Here is a 20,689-nt window from a genome sequence, read left to right as displayed (position 1 = left end):
TGAATGTGTTATGTTCCTTCGAGTTTCTGTGGTACAGCAGAAAATCTCAGGTTTTCTCTGTGCTCTGTCTTCTAACACAACTATGTTTTGAAACCGCTCTTTTTGAGAAGCCTTGTGTTAAACCAGCCTTTTCTTCATTTCAACCTCTAATTTTTGCATTTTTATCAGTTCAGCAGAATATCTTTAGAGCTTCTTCTTCTCTTTCTTCCAACCTTGTTATTCAAGTTGATATATTTCTTCAGTGTTTCCTTTATTTTTAAGCACGTCTGAACAAATTTATTTTTCATCAAAATTATTTTCTACTTTTCTGTCTTATCTTGTCTCAAGTTGTCTAAAGTTCTCCTTTGTTGGCATCCAAGCAGTGTAAGAACTAGCCAGTAACTGAATTTTAACCATACATTTCTCTGACCCTTTTTTGTTGCAGTTTTTCTTACTGAGAACTCTCAAATCAACCTTTAGGTCAGTGTGCAACTATCTTGGAAGTCTGTGTCTATCATGTTGATATCATTATGTTACTGTAAGAGCCATTGTTTACTTTTCAGCAAAGTAGAGCTGTCTTCGGCCTGTTTCACAGCTGAAAATGGTCCACCGACCAGTCCTCCACCACAAATCATGTAATCATGTAAATAAAATGAATAAATAATGGTAATACATGCATAAACAAATGCATGTCAGAATTTTCCATTGTGCATTCCCTTTATATGTACCAGAAGAGTATAGAGTAGCCAGTTGTTTTTTGAGAAGTGCAAAGAAGCTGCAATACCTGTGAAGAAAATCCACAGTGCCATGGAAAGAACATGTAAATATTGTATAAGTAGTAATTGAATGTCATGACTGAATGCATGGCCATGCATTTGCTGCCAATTATTAGATGTGTTTATTGGTGCATAAATTCTGACCATGCAGTGATTAGGTACTTGCCACACACACATATATATATATATATATATATATATATATATATATATATATATATATATATATATATATACACAAGATATAGTAAATTACTTTAAGGAAATCTGTTTACCTTACAGAAATGGTCTAGATCATTTAAATTATTTTATTTTCTAAAATAGTTGATGTTCTGTAGTCCTATCTTGCCTTCATTCTTCTCTTGGGACCGGAGTTGAACCTCTGCACCGACTCGGCCATACTGTAGCTCAAAAACTTCTTGTTGGCTCGTGGCTAGGAGGTAATCCCATCATGCATCACTACCATTCCCCAGATCTCGTTTGCCAGGCGTTCAGCTCAGACGTGATTCTTCTTGGCTGTGGCTAAGTGATATTGTCAATAATTTTCTTGTCATTGTTGGGTAGTATGATTTGTGGACGTTTACAATAAAGCGTGTTCTTTTCCAGTTGGTGCACAGTTTCCATTTGTTTTGGCCTTATGGGTAGTATTATGTTGTCTTGCTAGTTTTGTGTGTGTGTTGCAGTCTTTGTTTCGGACTACTTGCTGCTTATTTCTCTGTGTATTTGTTGTACATTGTTTGGCCGTTCTTCTGTTGGCCTTTTTGGTATCCCTGCATCGCTAATCTCCTGTGCGGCTGCTTTCCTCTTTGGGCTAGGACCGTTTTAGTTAGAGGACCTAGTTCTTGTTCTGTTGTTTGTCTCCTATTGGGCTAGGCCCATTTAAATTAGAGGACCTAGTCCTTGGTTTATTCTCATTCCTCTTAGGGGTAGGCCCATTTAAATTAGAGGATCTAGTTGTCTGTTTATCTTTTTCTGTTTAAATTGTTGTGTATTGTTTGTGGATTGGGGTTTTTTGCATTATGTCAAAAGACTCTAAGGATCATAAGCCTTCGGGCTTCAAAAAGTGTACTAAATGTGCCCAGATGATGTCCTTGACTGATGGGCACAATTTGTTTGTTTACTGTTTGGGGGCTGTCATCCTCCAAGAGTCTTGCCTATTTTGCCATGCATTTAGTCCTCGTGTTCTTCAGGAGAGGAAGAACAAACTGAGGAGGAATTGACATCCTCATCGTCTAGTTTTAAATCTCCTTCCTCCTCCAAAAAAAAAAAAAAAACAGACCAAAGACTACAAAAAGGCGATCTCCCACACATTCTGTTTTGTCGGAGCCATCAGACAAAATTGCTAAAGTGGCTACAACCTCATTGGCTCCACTGATTTTGGTGCCGACAGAGGTTAGCTTAGTGGATCATTCAGTCTTGGCTCCAAGAACTTTGGAGCCGATAACTGACACTACATCTCAGAGCTGGTCATCTGAACTTTGACCAGTTTCCCCGACTCTTAGGTGGCTTATATTCCAGTGATCTAGATCCCCCACTCTATCTTCCAGGTCCTCTAGGAGCCTTTCTGATGAGGACGTCGAGAGAGTGATGCGTAGACTGCTTCAGACTTCGGCGCTGGCAAATTTGCTTTAGGCTCCATCCCAGTCGGCTCCGGAGCCCAATGTGCCCTCACACTCGATCGATGTTCCTCCTCCGAGCCTCTCTGAGCCTTTGGAGCCAGAGTTGTTGGTGCCTCCGGTTGTGGATAGGTCAGTTCCAGCTACCTCAGTTGGTCTCTTGGTTCTGATCCATCCGTGGGGTCTAGGGTCCTCAGCTCTCTGATCGGGCCTGAGGGGGAGGCTTCAAATCGAACTTCAGTTCCGAGCCTACCTCTCGCTGCTTCGGCCCAGGTGATCTTGGACCCCACATCTGCCTCGGAGCCCATCTCCTCAGTACCGAGGGCTGCCTCTGTATCTTCGGAGCGGAGGGCATCCTCTGAGCTGGGGGGGGGGGGTCTGCCTTCGAGGTGATGAGTGTGCTGTCCAGGGCTTCAGCTCCATTCAGAGGTACCGACACTCTTCCCCTAAGGCACCAAATTCAGTCTCAGCTCCCTCTCTCTCCTAACACAGCAGAGACCCGCAGCCTCAGGATAACTCCATGAGTGGTCCCCAGTCTTCCGAGGTCTCCCCAGAATGCCTTTCTGAGGAACCACTTAGGAAGAGTACTTGTAAGAGGAAACATGTTGACTTCCCTGATGAGTCTCTGTTACATCAGACACTGACCACGTGGAGTCAGAAGGTTCCCCCAAGTCATCCTCTGATATCTCATTCGCAGATATCCTTGATATCCTTAAAAACAGAGGTGGCTGGCCCAGCACATCCCCTTTTGATGAGGAGTCAGTATACCTGAAGGCTTTCGGGTCTCAACCCTCTGCCTCTTGGATGTCTTCTCCTTTCGATGAGCTACTGGATTTAGTAAGTCGAAAGGTGTGAGAATCTCCTGATTCTGTGGAACCGGTTCCTAGAAGACCAAATAAATTTTTGTCAGCACCCCAGGACAAGGACTTTTTTTTACTAAGGGTGTTCCAGTAGATGCCATGGTGGTGGCAGCAGCCACCAAAAAGGAACTTGCAGAAACTTCCTCCACTGTCCATCCACCGAACAAGGAGTCTCGAACGATGCATAGGTATGGGAAGCGTGGCTTTTCTTCAGCGGCTTTTACACTCTATCTCTGAACTACCTATCCCATTTCGCAAGGCTCCAGAGAGATCTCCTAAAAGAGCTGGGAGATACTCTACAGGATAACGTATTTGATGCGGTATCTCAGAGAATCAACGCACAGATGTCTACGGTTAAATCTGTTGTGAACTTCTCCATGAGGCTAATTTCGTATGCAGCGGATGGAGCGAGTAGGGCAGCGGGTTCAGGAGTCTCTCTCCGAAGACACTCCTGGATGCGTTTGTGTAATTTTTGTGGAGGCCTTTGTCTACATTTACCAACACCCCCTTTGGCGGATCCTCATTGTTCGGAACCAAGGTAAAGGACACACTCACCAGGTGTGAGCAGGAAGGAAAAACCCTGTTTGCCGTGGGAGCCTGTTTTTCCGTCCCTTCTAGACCCTATCCTGAAGGTCAGAAGGGTGGCAAAATGTGGTTCAGAAAATCGCAGAGGTTTTTTCAGGACGCACAAGATGATTCCTTCACCAGAGGCAGAGGAGGAGGAAATAATGGTAGATGCCGCCCTAGAGAGAGAGGAGGCCCGCAGAACCAGGGAGACAGTGATTCCTTTCGTGGTCGTCCCTATCAGTGCTCCTGAAAGGAGGCCCGACTGTGCATCTCTGGAGCCAGTTGTGGGTTGTATTTCTTTATACACAGAAGCCTGGCATGACATCACTCAAGACAAGTGGGTATTAAAGATAATTACCAGAGGTTACCATATTCCCTTTTCTTCTCCACCCCTTCAGACCAGACAAATCCCAGATGTGCCACCCAATCACAGGGATTCAGCAACTCTAGAAATCCAAAAGTTGCTTGTGAAGAGAGTCCTACAACCCGTCCCCACAGACCAAGTAGGATTAGGGACTTACTCCAGATTCTTTTTGGTGCCAAAAAGAACAGGGGCCAGGATACCCATTTTGGATCTCAGCAGATTGAATGAATCTGTATAGAAGTCCAAGTTCTGAATGGTCACTTTACAGTCTATACTCACTTTGCCAGGGAAAGATGTTTGGATGTGCTCCATAGATTTCCAAGATGCTTACTACCACATCAAAATGGACAGGGCATCGAGGAGTCACTTACGCTTCCGGTTGGGAGCCAGTCATTATCAGTTTTGTGCCCTGCCCTTTGGTCTCACCACAGCCCTCAGGGTGTTCACCAAATGTATGGCATTGGTTACGGCTCACTTGAGGCGTCAGGGATTCCAAGTGTTTCCATATCTGGAAGACTGGCTCCTGACTGCCACCACCAGGCATCTACTATTACAGGCCAGGGACGCTACCATTTCAACTTGCCTGCAGTTAGGAATTACAGTAAATTGGCAAAAGTCTGCATTGTCGCCCTCTCAGCATGTGAATTTTATTGGTGCCGAAATAGACACCGTCTCAATGAGGACGTACATTACTGTGGAAAGAATTCAGTGTCTAAGGGAACAAGTCTTGAGATTACATCCTCCAAGAAAAGACAAAGCAAAGGTGGTGCTCAAGCTATTAGGGACCATGGCTTCCAGAATTACACTAATTCCATTAGCCAAGCTGCACATGCCCTGCAGTGGTTATTTTTTGCCCAGTGGTCACTGCAGTACCTTCCTCTGTCTCACCCCATCCTGATAACAAATTTGTGCAAACAGGATCTTCGTTGGTGGACCCAGACCAGCAATCTAAACACAGACCATTTATCCCCCCCCCCCAGTTGCCACTGTGACCACGGATGCCTTCCAAATAGGGTGGGGGGGCATTATCTAGGGAGAACTGTCCAAGGCACATAGCAAGATCACAAGTCTCATTTGCATATCAATGTATTGGAGATGAGAGCAGTGCTTTTAGCATTGCAAGCACTTCACAGCTTTTTCCCTCTAGGGACGATTGCAATCCACTTGGACAACATGTTGGTGGTATGGTACGTAAACAAACAAGGAGGAACCAAATCTTACCCCCTCTCCGGAGAAGCCCTAGGAGTATGGGAGTGGATGGTGTCTTCCCAGAGCTTTCTGATAGCAATGCACATCTCAGGAAAATCCAGCGTCATAGCCGACAGGCTATTCAGATGTCTCACGAATGGTCTCTGAACACTTACTTTGCGGAAAAAAATTTTCGCAAATGGGGTCAGCCTTGCTGCGATCTCTTTGCCACCCCTCTCAATGCTAAATGCAGCAGCTACTTTACCCTGATTCCCCCTGAAGGGGAAGCACCAAGAGAAGCACTCGTTCACGGTTTGCCCTCGGGACTTCTCTATGCTTTCCCTCCCTTCCCCCTCATATCAAAGGTAATTCAGAAAGCGATATCCTTGGGAAGCAGAATGATCGCAATGGCTCCTTACTGGCCTCGACAGATTTGGTTCCCCTTCCTCAGACCTCATCTAAAGGACGAACTGTGGACTCCAGATCTAGTGCCAGATTTACTGACACACATGTGAGGGGCATTCCAGCCCTCTCTCCACACCCTCAACTTGACAGTTTGGCCGCTCCAATTCCATCCCTAGTCAGGCTTCATGACTTTTTTCATGAGGTTGTACACATCCTGTCATCTTCTCACAAACCTACTAGGAAAATTTATACCATTAAGTGGAAGAGATTCTCCTTTTCAGCACGTGAGAGAAACCGTGATCCTTGCACAGCTCCCATTTCTGCCATTTTAGACTTCCTCTCGCAGTTATTCAACCAAGGCTCAGCAGCTGCAACTATCAAAATCCAGTTGGCAGCCATTTCCACCTTTCATGTTGCTAATGAACCTAATCTTATGGCTCATAGGCTTTGTAGAGCCTTCCTCAAATCGACCACTTTGCTAAGACCCCCAGTCATGGATCCCGTGGCTCCATGGGATTTGAACTTTGTTCTCCATAAACTTACGTCAAGTCTTTTTGAACCTTCAGCAACATATGACATCAAGTTTCTAACTATATTTTTAGTGGCTATCACTTCTGCAAGAAGGGTCTTTGAACTGCAAGCTCTTTCCATTAAGCCCCCGTATTTGGTGTTTCATAAAGATAGGGTCTCTTTGCGGACAAACCCTTCCTTTATTACATAAGGTTTCTTCTCAAGCCAATAATTGCCTGTGTTCTTCCCTAAGTTTTCTAACAAGGCAGAATACAGATTCCACCAACGGGATGTGCATAGACAATTGTGTTTTTTATCTGGACAGAAATAAAGGTTTCAGAAGGTCAGATTAGTTGTTTGTCTCATTTTCAGACTCTAGGAGGGGTCTTCCAGTTTCTAAAGTCACACTATCTCACTGGATTTCCAGTTGCATTTCATTTATCTATTCCTCCTGTGGTAAAGACCTTCCTTTCAAGGTGAAAGCTCATTCGACAAGGTCTGTGTCTACCTCAGTAGCTTTTCAGGCTAGAATCCCAATAGACAACATTTGTCCTGCAGCAACATATGGGCTTCACCTCACACATTCATTACTCACTACAAATTGGATATGGCTTCTAGGAGCAGGTGTTCCTTTGGTTCCACAGTACTCAGGAGCATTTTCCAATGAGCCACCCAAGATGAAGGTGCTAGGGACGCTGTCCCAAGAGTAAGAATGAAGGCGAGATAGGACTACAGAATATAAAGAAGTTATGCCCTTACCATAATGTTCAGTGTTTGTAGTCCATCTCGCCCTTCATTTTTACGAACCCTCCCAACTGCCCCCTTCTTGAGGACATGGGGGGTAGAATGCCTACTGCTTTTTTGTTAGTCCTTTCGATTTGGTTTGTTCTTTGTCTCTGTATTTTCTCCTTGCAGCAAACAAGATCTGGGGAATGGTAGTGATGCATGATGGTATACCTCCTAGCCATGAGCCGACAAAAAGTTTTTGAGCTACAGTATGGCCGAGTCGGAGTCGATGTTCGGCTCCGGTCCCAAGAGTAAGAATGAAGGGCGAGATGGACTACAAACATCAAATGTTATGGTAAGGACATAACTTCTTTATTTATGCTGCCTGAAAAAGCTTTATTGCCATATCCTCCGTCCATCCATCCATCTACAACGCTCTTTTTTTTCTCATTTTTGCACATGGGGTTGGAGTGTCACTTATTGTGTAGCTTAATGCTTGGAAATGGATCTAAAGCATGAATGCTGCATCTTCAGTGCTTTCTAAATTTGTGCAGTTTTCTGGATACTGTTCACTACTATATAGATTTTAAATGTTTGTAGCATTTTTTAATATAAGTTCTGCATTTGTTCCTTATTTGTTTGAAAAAGCTCCTTTGGAGTCAGCATTCTTCTTGAATGATTTACTTACGAAGTTACCAGTTTTGGAGCTTCAGATTTCTAGGAGTGAAGTAAGAACCATGTTTGTTTTTGGCCATTCACCCCTGAGTTTAGCTGTCCTGCTTTGGGCATCTCCAGTTGCTATTGTGTCCCTTTTTTCTGAGAAGACTGTTTGGCCTTATAGCTATGAATATCCCCATGACTGGGTAGTACAAACATGGAGGAACCATCATAATGCATCCTGCTATGATTTTGCTACAAGTCCTAAGAATCATAATGCAACTCCGGTGAGGAATTGCATGTTGTCGCCCTCCATCTAGGCAGCAGTGTGGCCCACTAGTATTGATTAAATTAACAGTTTTGCTCACAACCCTTTCATGGGTGTTCTCTAACCATTGGGGTTTGTGATTTGGGTGTGCCTAGTATGTTACTACAAACTGCCCCCCATGAAAAAGGTGATCAGCAGTTGTCTTGTCATCTGCACCCAGGCTGCTAATCAAATCTGTCTTTGCTTAGTCATGTTGAGTATTTCCACCATCTTTGCCATAAGAATGACAAGAGCACTGACAATTTGTTTTCTTATGAAGCCTAATAAGAAGAAACTCACAGGTTCAGAGCTGATGTCCTGGTTGACATGTTGTAAATATCATGGCAGGTATGAAGGGAAAGTATTTCCAAACAACTGATAAAAATTGCAACAGCATGAGTGAATGTGTTAAGCCAGTTATCTATCATTTACTACGAGGAACACAACATTTAAGGTTTTACATTGTCTGGTGAGTTATCTGTATTATTCCAGCAGGAAGACCATAAGCAAAACTAATTTTTATTTTTTGCCTCAAAACCCATCTTAGCTGTCTAGCCCCTCTCCCATATCTGCTGTACTGATCTACTTATTTTTTCAGAGCAGTCTTGGCACCTGTCATTCTCCTTAGAGATGACATTCAAGCTCCTGGGACAGTTATCAGCATGAGGTTGAATCATGTATTGATTTCACATTCAAGCTGCTGGGACAGTTATCAACATAAGGTTGAATCATGTATTGATTTTTTTTTTTGCCAAGTCCTTTGCCCTAACTCCCAGCATCACTACCATCAGGAAACCACATCAGGTTGCACTTCAGAGTTGCATGCATGTTTACACACACACACACACACACACACACACACACACACACACACACACACACACACACACACACACACACAGGATTTCATCAGTTGGAGTGCTAGACATTGGTGAGTGGCAGTGTGTGTCACTCTCCTTCCACATGGAACAAACCATGGGGCTTCTCCCTGAAGTGGGCAAGTTGACATCAGTAGCTTCATTTCTACTTCCACTGTGATAGCTGTTCTGTCACCAAACTTGCTGTTCATACAAAGGTTTGTGTTTTGTTTTTACTTACTTTTTTAACCACATTAGTCTCAATAGGCACAACCTGTCTTCAGGGAATGGCTGAGGTGCTAGTCTTGCTGACTAGGTGAAAAATTGGTACTGGGGAATTTCCCTTACTCTTGCAGCTAAAAGTGCTGGCAAGAGTGGCAAGAAGGGGACTGCATTTGAGTTCAGGAGAGGGCATGTTTGTGCCAACAGAGTTTCCGTGAACTCAGTTGTTACTGAACTGAAGGAAGAATGTGTCTTATTAACTGAAACAACTGTTGCAGATTATACTACTGATTCACAAGCAGTCAAAGCAGAGGATCATTGGAAAGAGGGGTTATGGAATGAGATTGAGGAGGATAATGCATTATTCTTTAGTTAACCTCATGTTTTGACCACAGAATTTGAGATTTTGAGTAATAGACATGTGTTTTTGCATGCACTTATTTAATTCTTCAGAATGCCCTGAGTGAGAGTAGTTAATTTTCCATTTTGGACTTTGTATGATGCTTGTTTTGAGACTGAAGACACATCAGTGGTGTATGATGGCTTTGAGAAGTACGCACAAGGCACATTGGACTTTAACCTTAATAACAAAGGTATAGCCCATATTCTGGCTAGCAAAATTTTCTCAGAAGAAACTGACTTTATGTTTGAATTATAGAAGATTTGTATAAGAATGAGTATAAAAAGGGTTGTACTGCTGCAACTGAATTACCTCCTTCTGTTGCTGGAAGGGAAATTCCCCATGTCAATTTTTCACCTACTCAGCAAGACCAGCACCTCAGCCTTTCCCTGAACCCAGGCTGTGCCTAGTGAGGCTAATGTGATGAACAAAAATAAGTAAAAAAAAAAAAAAAGCAAAACAATTTAGAAAACTAGATGCATTTAAAAAAACATGGATAGGTTTTGGTGTATATAGAGCATTTGAATACATTTTCCTTTTGTGTTGAATGGTACATTTTATAGCAAATTGTGAGAAATTTATTTGCATAGAGGGTGGGCAGGTTGTATGTTCCAAACTCATGTTAATAAGTGCAGCAGCTCAGAATGTTTTTGGTTGTACTTCTCTAAAAGCAGCCATTTCCTAGACCAAACCATGGAAGGAAGAGTTGAAGGTTATGTTTAGTCAGGTTTATTCCAGGGGTTACAGCAGCCGAGGGAGTTAGGAGAAGATGAGGGGAAATAGAAGCTAAGGCATCAGATAAACATTTTTTTCTGATGTGAGGGCAACATTAACTAATGAATCGAAGTGTAGTTTGACCTTTTCAGCTTTGTTTTTGGATAATTTGATAATGGCAAATGTTTTAAGGCTGACTGTTTTCCTTGTATATAATAAGTGTGTTAATGTGTATAATCAATGCATAATATATTCTAAGAGGGTGTTATATATAGGTATATTTTGGAAAGGGGAGTACTTCGTAGTTATGAAATATTATAAACCCAAAGTAGCAAGGAAATATTTCATTTGTGTGGTATAATTCTGCCAAGGTTGCAGTGCAAATAAAATTACTGCGTGGGGAGGAGAGCTTAATGATATATTGGAAGTTAATAAAAGGAGAAATGCTAGAAATACAGAGATGGCTGGTACCAGATTTTGCAGGAAGGTGTATTGCACCTGTATTATCTCAGAACTAGCCATTACAGGATTTTTTTTTCAGAAATATTACACATACCAGAGCAGAACACGCAAAGTGTATAGCTTCAGTTTCATAAAGGACAAGTTCTACATGAATTTGTGTTGATCTACTGAACTTCACATGGAATGCCATTCAGCAGAAAAAATAGCTGAAAGTCAGTTGTGGTCTTCACAAAACAAAGCTTTTTTTTCCAGAGACAAGTTTCCCCTACTTCCCCCACGTATATCCCCAAGTTGTGTGAACTCAAGAGTTGGCACATACAAAAGTGGAGAAAAGTGTAACCTCAAAGATCGCAGAAAGCACTTTTGTTTTTTGTGTACCAAACAGCATCCTTTGTAAATGCATTCAGTAGAATGATAGGTTACTGTTCTACAAAAAGCATGTACATTTCAGATTATAAGGCTATGGTATTGATGGGATTTTATTTAAAATGAACATATATATAGTTACTAAATCAGAAATAAACCTTGCATAGAATGTGGAAAAATTATTTAAAATTGAATTTGTATCGGGTATTGCTAAAATGGTGGTACTGCTCCAAACAGAAGTTGGAAAATCTGAAAAGGAGCATCATTCAAGTAGAATTAAAAATGGCAGTGAAGTAATGTGTTAATGGGAAAATGTAGAAAGAGGTGTTAGGAATATCTTCTTAAGTAACGTTTAGTTGGTAGGATGGCATAAGAGGTGTTGGGGAGATGTATCTCTTTTTCATTATATGCATAAAAAAAGATGAATGTAAGGAGAAAATAATGCATGGGAATTGGCAGAGCAGGTAGAATGGAAATTACAAGTAGTGTGACATTTTCAAATTACTTTGAAGGATATAGATCAACACACCATCTAGTGACAGCGATGGGTTAGAGCTTTGAAATTGAAGAATCCTTTTAATTTTGTTGCTCTGAGAATGGCTTTAACAGGAATGGATAGCACTGAATACACCTAATTGTGATTGGAACCTTTGTCTAATTTTTTGAATGAGTGATATACCCAGGGGGTAGGATTGTCATGTAACATATATAAGGGAAACTGTGATAAATTCATACTTTTCAACACCAATTTATATGTGATGGTGAGATGCAGTAGTCTGACAGTCTTCACCACTGACCACCAAAATAATAGGCAAATGACAGATAGCTTTAAGCATACATACATAAATGCACATAAATGCACAAAAGAGACCTGCTTATAGTAACTACTGAGCCAGCATGTTTGAGGGACATAGGATGAAAGTGGACTGCCCACCGAAAAGCCACACAAAAAAGGGTGATCATGAATAGTACTGAAAACAGGAGAATAATGATGATTAGCACTGGTCTGTGGACTCTGACCTGAGAGATACTTACCTTAATCATTGAGCTACCATCCTACCCGTCTGTAACTGTAAATCTAAATTTACTTGGGTAAATACTGAACAGTTGTCTGTAAATTAATAACCACAGAAGCAAAGTTATTTACTTTGGACACGCAGCTAGTTCTGTTGATGTTGTTAGATTCTCATGTTGCAGTATTCTAACATGAGGCGATCCGAATGTCTGGCTCCTGTACAAAAGCTTAGCCTGACTGCTGTATGGTGCGAGGGACATCACACACAGGAACTATGAATCGTGGGCCATAAATGTGACATCTGCATGCAGAGACTTCAGAATTTCTCTGCTGTCAGTCAAACGTTGGCTCACTTGTTCTTCTCTCTACAAATGACTCCTGAAAAGATAAATACTGCATTGGGGAATTTTTCTCTTTTATTTTTTTTCTTGTCTGCTAGCTTAGGTTGCTGTATATCCTTCCCTTAGCTGATTCCGTCTGTCATCTAGGAAGGGAAAATGTAAGTGCAGTTGACAAATTCTGCACAAAGACAGCTACAACCTCTGCTTATTCTGCTTAGGGCCTCCCCATGACTATAAAGCGTGCACTATCTGTCAGTAGTTTGTTCCAAAAACAGTGCACAGCTGTCTTGCAGCCTTAAAGCTTTAGGTTGAGAACCGATGACTCAAACACATTGCCTTCGGTATGGAATCGGCACAGACTATTTCAGCAGAACTGAAAAAGAAGGCCAAAGTAGGCCAGATACAGCGATTGCCCCTCCGAATACAGACATCCTGCTAGCTGCTTGTTTAGGGTCTGAGGTGCATCCGATAGACTTGGCAACTTCGGTGGGTACCGCTCTGGGCTCCTCCTTAGTTTCTCCAGCTTGCACGTCTGCAGAGGTTCCAGTGATGTCGGCCTCTGATGTCAGGGGGGACCAGATTCGCAGGAATGTCTAGCATTTCCATCCATCTGTGAGGAAGGCACTTCTTGTCCTAGGCTGATGTCGGACAATAGGCCTTCACTTACTCAACCTGGACCCAAGACACCTTCTCTGAAAAGGAAACAGAAATCTAAACATCTGTCTCCTCTGTCAGAAGATTTGCCTGATTGGCAGGCATTTTCCCAATCTCTCTTTCAGGCCTTCTTGGCCTTGAGGCCTACTTCCGCACAGACTCCTGCTGCTCTTTCAACCTTGAGCCCTAGGCCTTGTTTTTGCTAGCCCATTGTCAAAATCAACAGACCCATGATGAAGATTCTGCTGCTTCTGATGAGACCCTCTCTTATGCCTTACAGCTGACTTCTCCCCTGGAATACTGTTCTCCAGATGATTCCTTGGAAAGCGATTCCCTACCTGAGGACATCACATTTTAGGAAACTATTTCCAAAATGAGGGAATACTTTAAGTGGGATTGCACACAAATGACATAAGTACAGAAGAGGTGTTATGAACTTCTGCAGATGGAATCCCCCACCCTGTCAGCCATCCCTCCAGTAATTCCAGCCTATTTGGATACTTTTGCCTTAGCTTCCAAGACTGCAGAGTCTCAGCCACCTACCCCTAAAGGACCAGACAGGTTCTATAAGTTCCTGCTGACTTCAAATTCCTTATTAAGCTTCCCATGGCAGACCCAGCTGTTGTTGTTGTCTCGGGAGACAATCCAGACAGCTACCCTCTTCTTCCCTACTGCCATCAGGTAAAGATAGCAAAGTGATGGACAGGTTAGGAAAGAAAATTTATACTTCTTCAACCCTGGCCTGTAGAGCCATTAATTATCAAACTCGTATGGTAAAATATGCTTTAGACCTAGTTTCACAAGTCATAAGTCTGCTGTCCTCCATTCCAGATTCTCCTGCTAAACCACAAGTTGCTTCTAAACTTTCTTTAGCTGCACAAGTCAACAGACATTCTATTAAATACAGCTATGATGCTGCTGAAGTATCAGCTAGGTCAGCTGCATCAGCATCAGTCCTTCGTAAGTTCTCCTGGCTCACACTACAGCCACTCTCAAATGACTTCAAAAACAAGATTATGGATGCCCCTCTTGACAAGTTCTTCTTTGGGAAAAAGTCAGCAAAATTGCTCAAAATTCTCAGGAAAAGAGCAAGGAACTGCAGGACCTCAAGCACCTCTTTCTCTCACCAGTGCCTAAGTTTCACAGAAACTACCCTGCCAAACCAAGTTTTGTCAGAAAGGCCTCTGCACCTCCTACTTCCAAATCCAGAAAAGGTACCAGGAAACCTTCCTCTACCAGGCCTTACACCTTTCAGACTAATCAAAGACAGCCCTTTCCTGACAGGTTTAACAATGCGTGACTGTCAAAGCCCTCCTTACCTCCTTCACTTTCTGCCCGCCTCTCGCACTGTCTTCTCCCTGTGGCAACAAATAACCTCAGACAAATGGGCTTTAGCAGTTATGGAAAAAAGATATTTCAAGACTTGAGAGGAAAAACCTCTCTGCAAATGTACACTGTATATGTTTGCACCATATATATAACCTCAAGTTGTCAACATTCTTAATATTTTTTCACTGTTTTCTTCATGTTCATGCTCAGAAGCATCCATCCACTGACCATGTTTTACAGCCCTTTCTTAGATAATCTGGGCTGTGTGGTGTCATTTTAAGGATATACCCTAGCCCCTGAAATTAACTCTCTAATAATTCTATTTCATGCACAGATGTATCCAGGCTTTGAGTAAGCCTAGAATCCTCACCAGCTATATTTTAAGAGTATCCAGTTACATATTCCTATGATGCATATTATTGACATATAGTAGAGTATTACTAGATGTCAGCTCACTCTCTCTCTGTGTTCCCCTCTCTAAAGTACTAGAAGAATGTATTCATAAACAGGTTATGCACTATCTAATACAGGACAATCTGCCTACACCCACTCAGCATGGCTTCACACCCAAACATAGCACCACTACAGCTCTATTATCCTTCCCCAAAAGGTATCCCCTTCCCACCAAAATACCAAATCCATCTCCTCTCTCAGGTTATTCAAGATCTAGTTCTGCAAGGCGCAATGGAAAGTGTGCCCTCAGGACAGAAAGGTCAAGGCTTCTATTCCAGGCTATTCCTAGTCCCAAGAAAGGATGGCCCATGGAGACCCATCCTGGACCTGTCCCTTCTAAACCCCTTTCTGCATATACCCACTTTACACATGCTGTCCCTTCAAATCCTTCTTCCACTTTTGATACCCATTTCCTTTATGGTCAGTTTAGACCTGAAGGAGGCATATCTTCACATCCCTATCCCACCCAGCCTTTCACAAATTCCTGCGTCAGTTTACTGCCTTGCCCTTTGGTTTGTCTACAGCTCCAAGGGTATTTACAAAATGTAACACTCCAGGCAGTTTACATCCCATCACAAAACAATGATGCTGTCAGCAGATCTTTGCCTCAGAATCACGAATGGATGTTGCACAGAGATGTTTTCCTGGATATAGTCCACTGTTGGGTACACCACAGATTGGTTAGCCTCACCTCAGAACAGACTACAGCTATTCTGCTCAAGGTCCCCCTCCCCACAAGCTTGGAGAGTGGCCACCTTCACAGTCTCCTGGAAGAGAATGTTTCTGGATGCATTCCCCCTTCCCTCTTATACAAAAAGTCCTGCCAGCAGGACAAGCCAAATATCTTGCAGGTAATGCCCTTTTGGCCAGGATACCACTGGTTGCCCCTACTTTTGTCACTAGCCAAGGGCAATCACCACAAGTTGCCTTACAAGGTGGACACAACTTAAGGGATCTTGTATCCACCCACACCTGCAAACTGACTAACCCTGTTGGTGATAAACTTTTGATCCAATTTAGATGCCTTTTCTCAGAGGATGTGCTATCTATCCTGCAGGAGGCCAGGAAACCCACTACCAGGAGATCCTGTTTATCCAAATGGAAAAGGTTCTCCACTTGGTGTCTTCACAGACAACTAGACCTCTTTCAGGCAGATATAATCTAGTCTTGTCTTATTTGCATGAGTTCCTAAAGTCTGAATTTTCATACTCAGTTGAAGTCCATTTGTCGGCTATCTCAGCCTGCTTACCTCTCAGTCCGCTATTGCTATCTAGATTAGAGGTGAAGCTCTTTCTCAAAGGGGACCGTCCCATAAGACCACTGAGAAAACCCATACTTCCATCTTGGGATTTGAATTTTATTCTGGAAAAACTCACTACTGCTCCATTTGAACCAGTAGCTTCAGCCACCTTAAAGATGCGCACTTGAAAAACAGTGCTTGTAGCCTCAACTTCGGTCTGAAGAGTCTCAGAGTTGCAAGCACTCATGGCTATCCCACCTTACCTAATTTTTCATAAGGATAGGGTCACTCTTCTTACAAACCCCTCCTTTGTGTCTAAAGTGGTCAATGAACTATCCCTTAACCAATCTATTCATTTACTCACTTTCTTTCTTTCCCCACAGAATGACAGTGAGAGTGTGCTCCATTCCCTTGATGTTCACAGACAACTTAGATTCTGTCTGAATAAGACTAATGACATCAGAAAGTCCAACCAGTTGTTTGTATCCTTCCATCCCAGGGGGCTCTGAGAGAAGCTGTATCCAAACGAACTGTGTCTTCATGGATTTCCAAAACCATATCTTTCTTCTACTCCTTCCATGGAAAACAATTACCCTACACAGTGAGAGCCCACTCAACCAGGGCTGTGGCCTCCTTGGGGATTCTTCAAAGGACAAGAGGCAGCCATATGGTCTTCAGTCCACACTTCACTAAACATTATAAACTAGACTGCGTCTCTATGGGTAGGGTAAGATTTGCTAAAGCCATCCTCCATGGATTCTTGGAGAATGCATCCTCTTCCACCTCCCATAACACATGTTGAGCATTGGTACTCTCCCACATGTGAGAATACTGCAACATGAGAATTGAAGGACATAGAATAGTTGTGTAAAATCTTACCATAACCATAGATGTCCTTCTCTTCCATGTTGCAGTATTCCTATCCCACCCTTCTACCCCCCCTCTAGGACCTTTTCCCTTTCTGGATGGCATCCTTAGCTTACCTTAGGCTGTTGTCCAACTGGGGGCATTCAGTTCTGATGTCAGTGCATGTGGACATCAAATTTATGGCCCACGGTTTATGGTCCCTGCGTGTGACATGCCACACACCATTCAGCAGCCAGGCTAAGCTTTTGTCCACTTGACTTTTTGTATATGAGCTGGACATTCGGGTTGCCTCAGGTGAAGTATCCCTTGTGTTAGAATACTGCAACATGAAAGAGAATGACATCTATGGTTATGGTAAGATTTTATACAATTGTTCTTTTCTTGTAGTAGCCAGGGATGACCTTGACCTTAGATTTCAACTAGAGCTGCATAGCTCTCCATTTAAAGCTTGGTTTCACCTGTGAAACCTCTCCCTCCTCCAATAAGGCTGTAGCTAAACTTTTTTGCACTCCTGTCACTGCTATGGCTCGGACCTAAAGGCAGGTGCCAAGAAAACAGGGCATTGTTGATAGTAGTAGTAACAATAATAATAATAATACATGCTAATTTGTAGTAATTATGGCTAAAGTCTACATTTCTCTGCCTGTTTTCTGGCACTTATTAATCAGCCTGCATCTTGCATTAATCTATATCTGTCTGTAATCATTACCTCAAAAATCCTTTGCAGACCTTCACTACTCCCTCTCTACCAGACCTAAGATTTGCAATGTCCTTGTAAAATATTGAGTTCTTGCTCTGACTTAAATCCAGTAGAGACTTGAAGCCACCACTCTTTGTACTAATCTACCTGGTCCATTTTAATATGTTTCTGAATTAGACATCATCCCTTTCTGATCCATTAAGATTTGCTGAGTCAGCAGTATGATACAGAATTTGCAGATGTTCAACATTAGCTCACAGTTGTAGTAGGCTAAGTTGCATGGGTGCTGCCGTCCTGCAATTATTTCCCATGTTTTCAAAGCTAAAGAGTGCCCTTTACATGTTCTGTCTGTCTGGAGCTCAAGAGGAGCTCCATGTACTAAAACTGCAACAGTGATCTATTAGACCAGCAGTTGTTATGGTACGTTAACTTGCACATCTGTATTGTCTAATTTGTTAATGCCATGTACGTTAGTTTGCTATCAGTGCCAATCTGTTTAATGCTGTAAGTGATATTCTTATGCTGTATAGTCAGTTTTTGATTGGCTGTGGTCTCATTATCTGAATTGCCCTAGAAACTGCGTTCATACTTTGGTGTGAGGTCTGTGGTTTACAGTACAGTAATGATATGTACTCTTAAGAGTTTTACCTGAAATGAGTTTCTGTGCATCAAGTCCCACTTATCACAGGACAACAGTATATTAATGGTAAATAAGTAACCTGACGAACTTTGGAAGTGGTATTATTTAATTTGGAGCAATAGTGTAGGTGGCAGGATATTTTGTATTTAGTTTGCAGCTTTTGAACTTTCATCTCTTCATTCCTTTGGCCTTTCAAACTGGACATGTACTAGCCAGTTTGTAACAGGTTTTCTTTTTAGGAACAATTCATGCGTAATAGTATTTCTCTTGTATTCATAGGTTAATAACTTTGCAGCCTGATGGCTTCGCTGGTTATGATGCCATGCTAAAAATTTCTGCTTCCATATATGTTAAGATTATTTTTGATGATAGTGACTGACTTCTGATTATAAGAAGAAACTGACTCAGTATTCTTGGAAGGCATCATTTCACATAGGGTTATTTTTTTGTGTAACATTGATATTTATTTTTAGTATCAGTTTCCCCTAGTCTGGTGTTAGCTGTCTCCACAGGTTAGAGAAGAGTATAAGCAGCTACATCAATGCACTTATTTCTAACTAGTTGCCTTTATAATTTATTTGGTGTTATTGTCCTTCAGAGCAAAGCAGCAAGCTAAAATGGCAGAGTATTGTCGGACAATATTTGGAGATGCATTACTGATCGATCCACTGGAAAAGTATCCGGTATGTAAATCTCAAAAATGGACATGAAAGTCTAAGCATACTTTACTATATGTTAGTTATACTTTGTTGTAGGAACAAGTGTTTGGACTGTGACTCTTTGTGCTACTTTGTCATGTGTTGTAACTGCAGTGTTTTGTATTATCATTTAAAAGTTTGTATGTTGTCTGACTCGTTTGCTGCTTAGGAATGTATTGCAGTATGGATTTTATCCATCCATCCATTCATCCGTATCCCCTTTTTCCTGTATTTGCACACAAGGTTGGGGTGTCAGATCAGTAATGGTAATAATCTAGATGTTCACACTGCTGTGTGGCTAGCAACTGCCATGGTTTCTCCTCCTTACTACATGGACACCCATACACCAACACCTACAGCCAATTTAGAGTTTCCACTCCACCTGCTATGTATGTCTTTGGAATAGGTGGGGAAACCGGATCATGTTCAGAAAACCCACACGAACATAGGGAGGACATGGTTGCTCCTCACAAAAGGCACCCCAGCCGACAATTGAATTTGAGAAGTTCTTTTGAAGCGACAATGGTACCTGCTGCACCACTGTAATATTGTCCATTTAATCTTCTAATTTTAGTTCTGTGCAGTAGAGCACCAGCTCAATACATTGCTGAATCAGTGGATTTGAAGCTGCCGTATTTAAAAGGTTTCTTCTTGGAAGTTTCATATTATGTTTTCACCACTGTAGTTACCATGTCACTGGCACAAATATATTTAAATATATTTATATTCATGGTGAATGTTCATCTTTTGTTGCATTAATGTTTTTTGTTGATGTTTCACAAACCACCCAGAGGTGGTACAAATTAGGAGACACATGCTTAGTGTAGGTTTTGTATCTCCTTTGAGGTTAAAGCTGCTAGAACCACCTGTTGTAGTCAGGGTACCAATTAATCCAGCTTGGACTACTGCACAGGGTGATCCAAGGCAAATAGCCAAAGTCTGCCAAGGATTATCCCAAATACCTCTACCCTAGTTCAAAAGGCGCTTTGGGTTAAGGATTTTTTAAAACATTTTTGTGACCATGACTGATCTTGGTTATCCCTGCTGTGTTATAGGGTATCAGTGAGGTTGACTAACTAGAGAGCACAGAGTCCAGCAATAATGATGAAACATCTGTGTTAGGTAAATCAATATAATTTGAAAGATCCAAGACAGAAGAAAAACGTTTGAGAAATAATTAAAAATATCTGCCAAAGAAAATAACACAAAATTCCTCCAGAGTCTTCAGTTTTGGTATTAATCCTTTTTCATTTCGGGTTCAGCAGGATGGATAGGCGCTGCTCAGAACTCCTTAACCTAAAGGGCCTTTTAAAGTAGTGTAGAGGTATTGGGGATCATCCGTGGAAGACTTTGGCTGCATCTCCTTTGAGAGAGAATTTTGTGAGACACTAGTATTACAGGCATCTAATCACATGCCAAGACTTTGTCATTAATTTATTTAAAAGTGTCAATTGTGGCATCTGTACTCTGATTTAATCTTCCCTTTATTAGTGCCATTCTGTTATTCATTCAAAATGTAAGTTCTTTTCTGCTGTTTAACTTATCTTTTTGGTAGAAAGATGGAACATTTATTGATTGATTTCATGCTCCAGTGGTAGCTGTAAGTCAGTAATCAGGTAAACAGGTTTAGTGGTAAGATCCCGAAAGACAAACAAGAACAGCCTTCAACAATAGAGTGTTATTGGTAAAAGTAGTAGTAAACACTTTTTTGAGCAATGAAAAATTTTGTATAAAAACACTGCGTTCACATGCCATGCCATTATGTCAATCATTAAA

At 41.9% G+C, this 20,689-nt stretch overlaps 1 protein-coding gene across 2 annotated transcripts in view; it reads left to right on the top strand.

The window, feature by feature from the left end:
* PLCB3 (phospholipase C beta 3) overlaps positions 1–20,689 on the top strand; it is a 2,354,563-nt gene that overhangs the window by 1,612,307 nt on the left and 721,567 nt on the right. For both annotated transcript variants that reach the window (XM_044075790.1, XM_044075791.1), the window contains exon 13: positions 18,814–18,898. In XM_044075790.1, coding sequence (XP_043931725.1) covers positions 18,814–18,898 — 85 coding nt within the window. The remainder of the gene's footprint in view (positions 1–18,813; positions 18,899–20,689) is intronic.

Source organism: Protopterus annectens, chromosome 6.part1 (genome assembly GCF_019279795.1).
Source record: "Protopterus annectens isolate FY-2018-M chromosome 6.part1, PAN1.0, whole genome shotgun sequence".
Taxonomy (NCBI): domain Eukaryota; kingdom Metazoa; phylum Chordata; order Ceratodontiformes; family Protopteridae; genus Protopterus; species Protopterus annectens.
The sequence above is the reverse complement of the archived record's forward strand: the minus strand, read 5'-3'. Positions and strand labels throughout refer to the sequence as shown.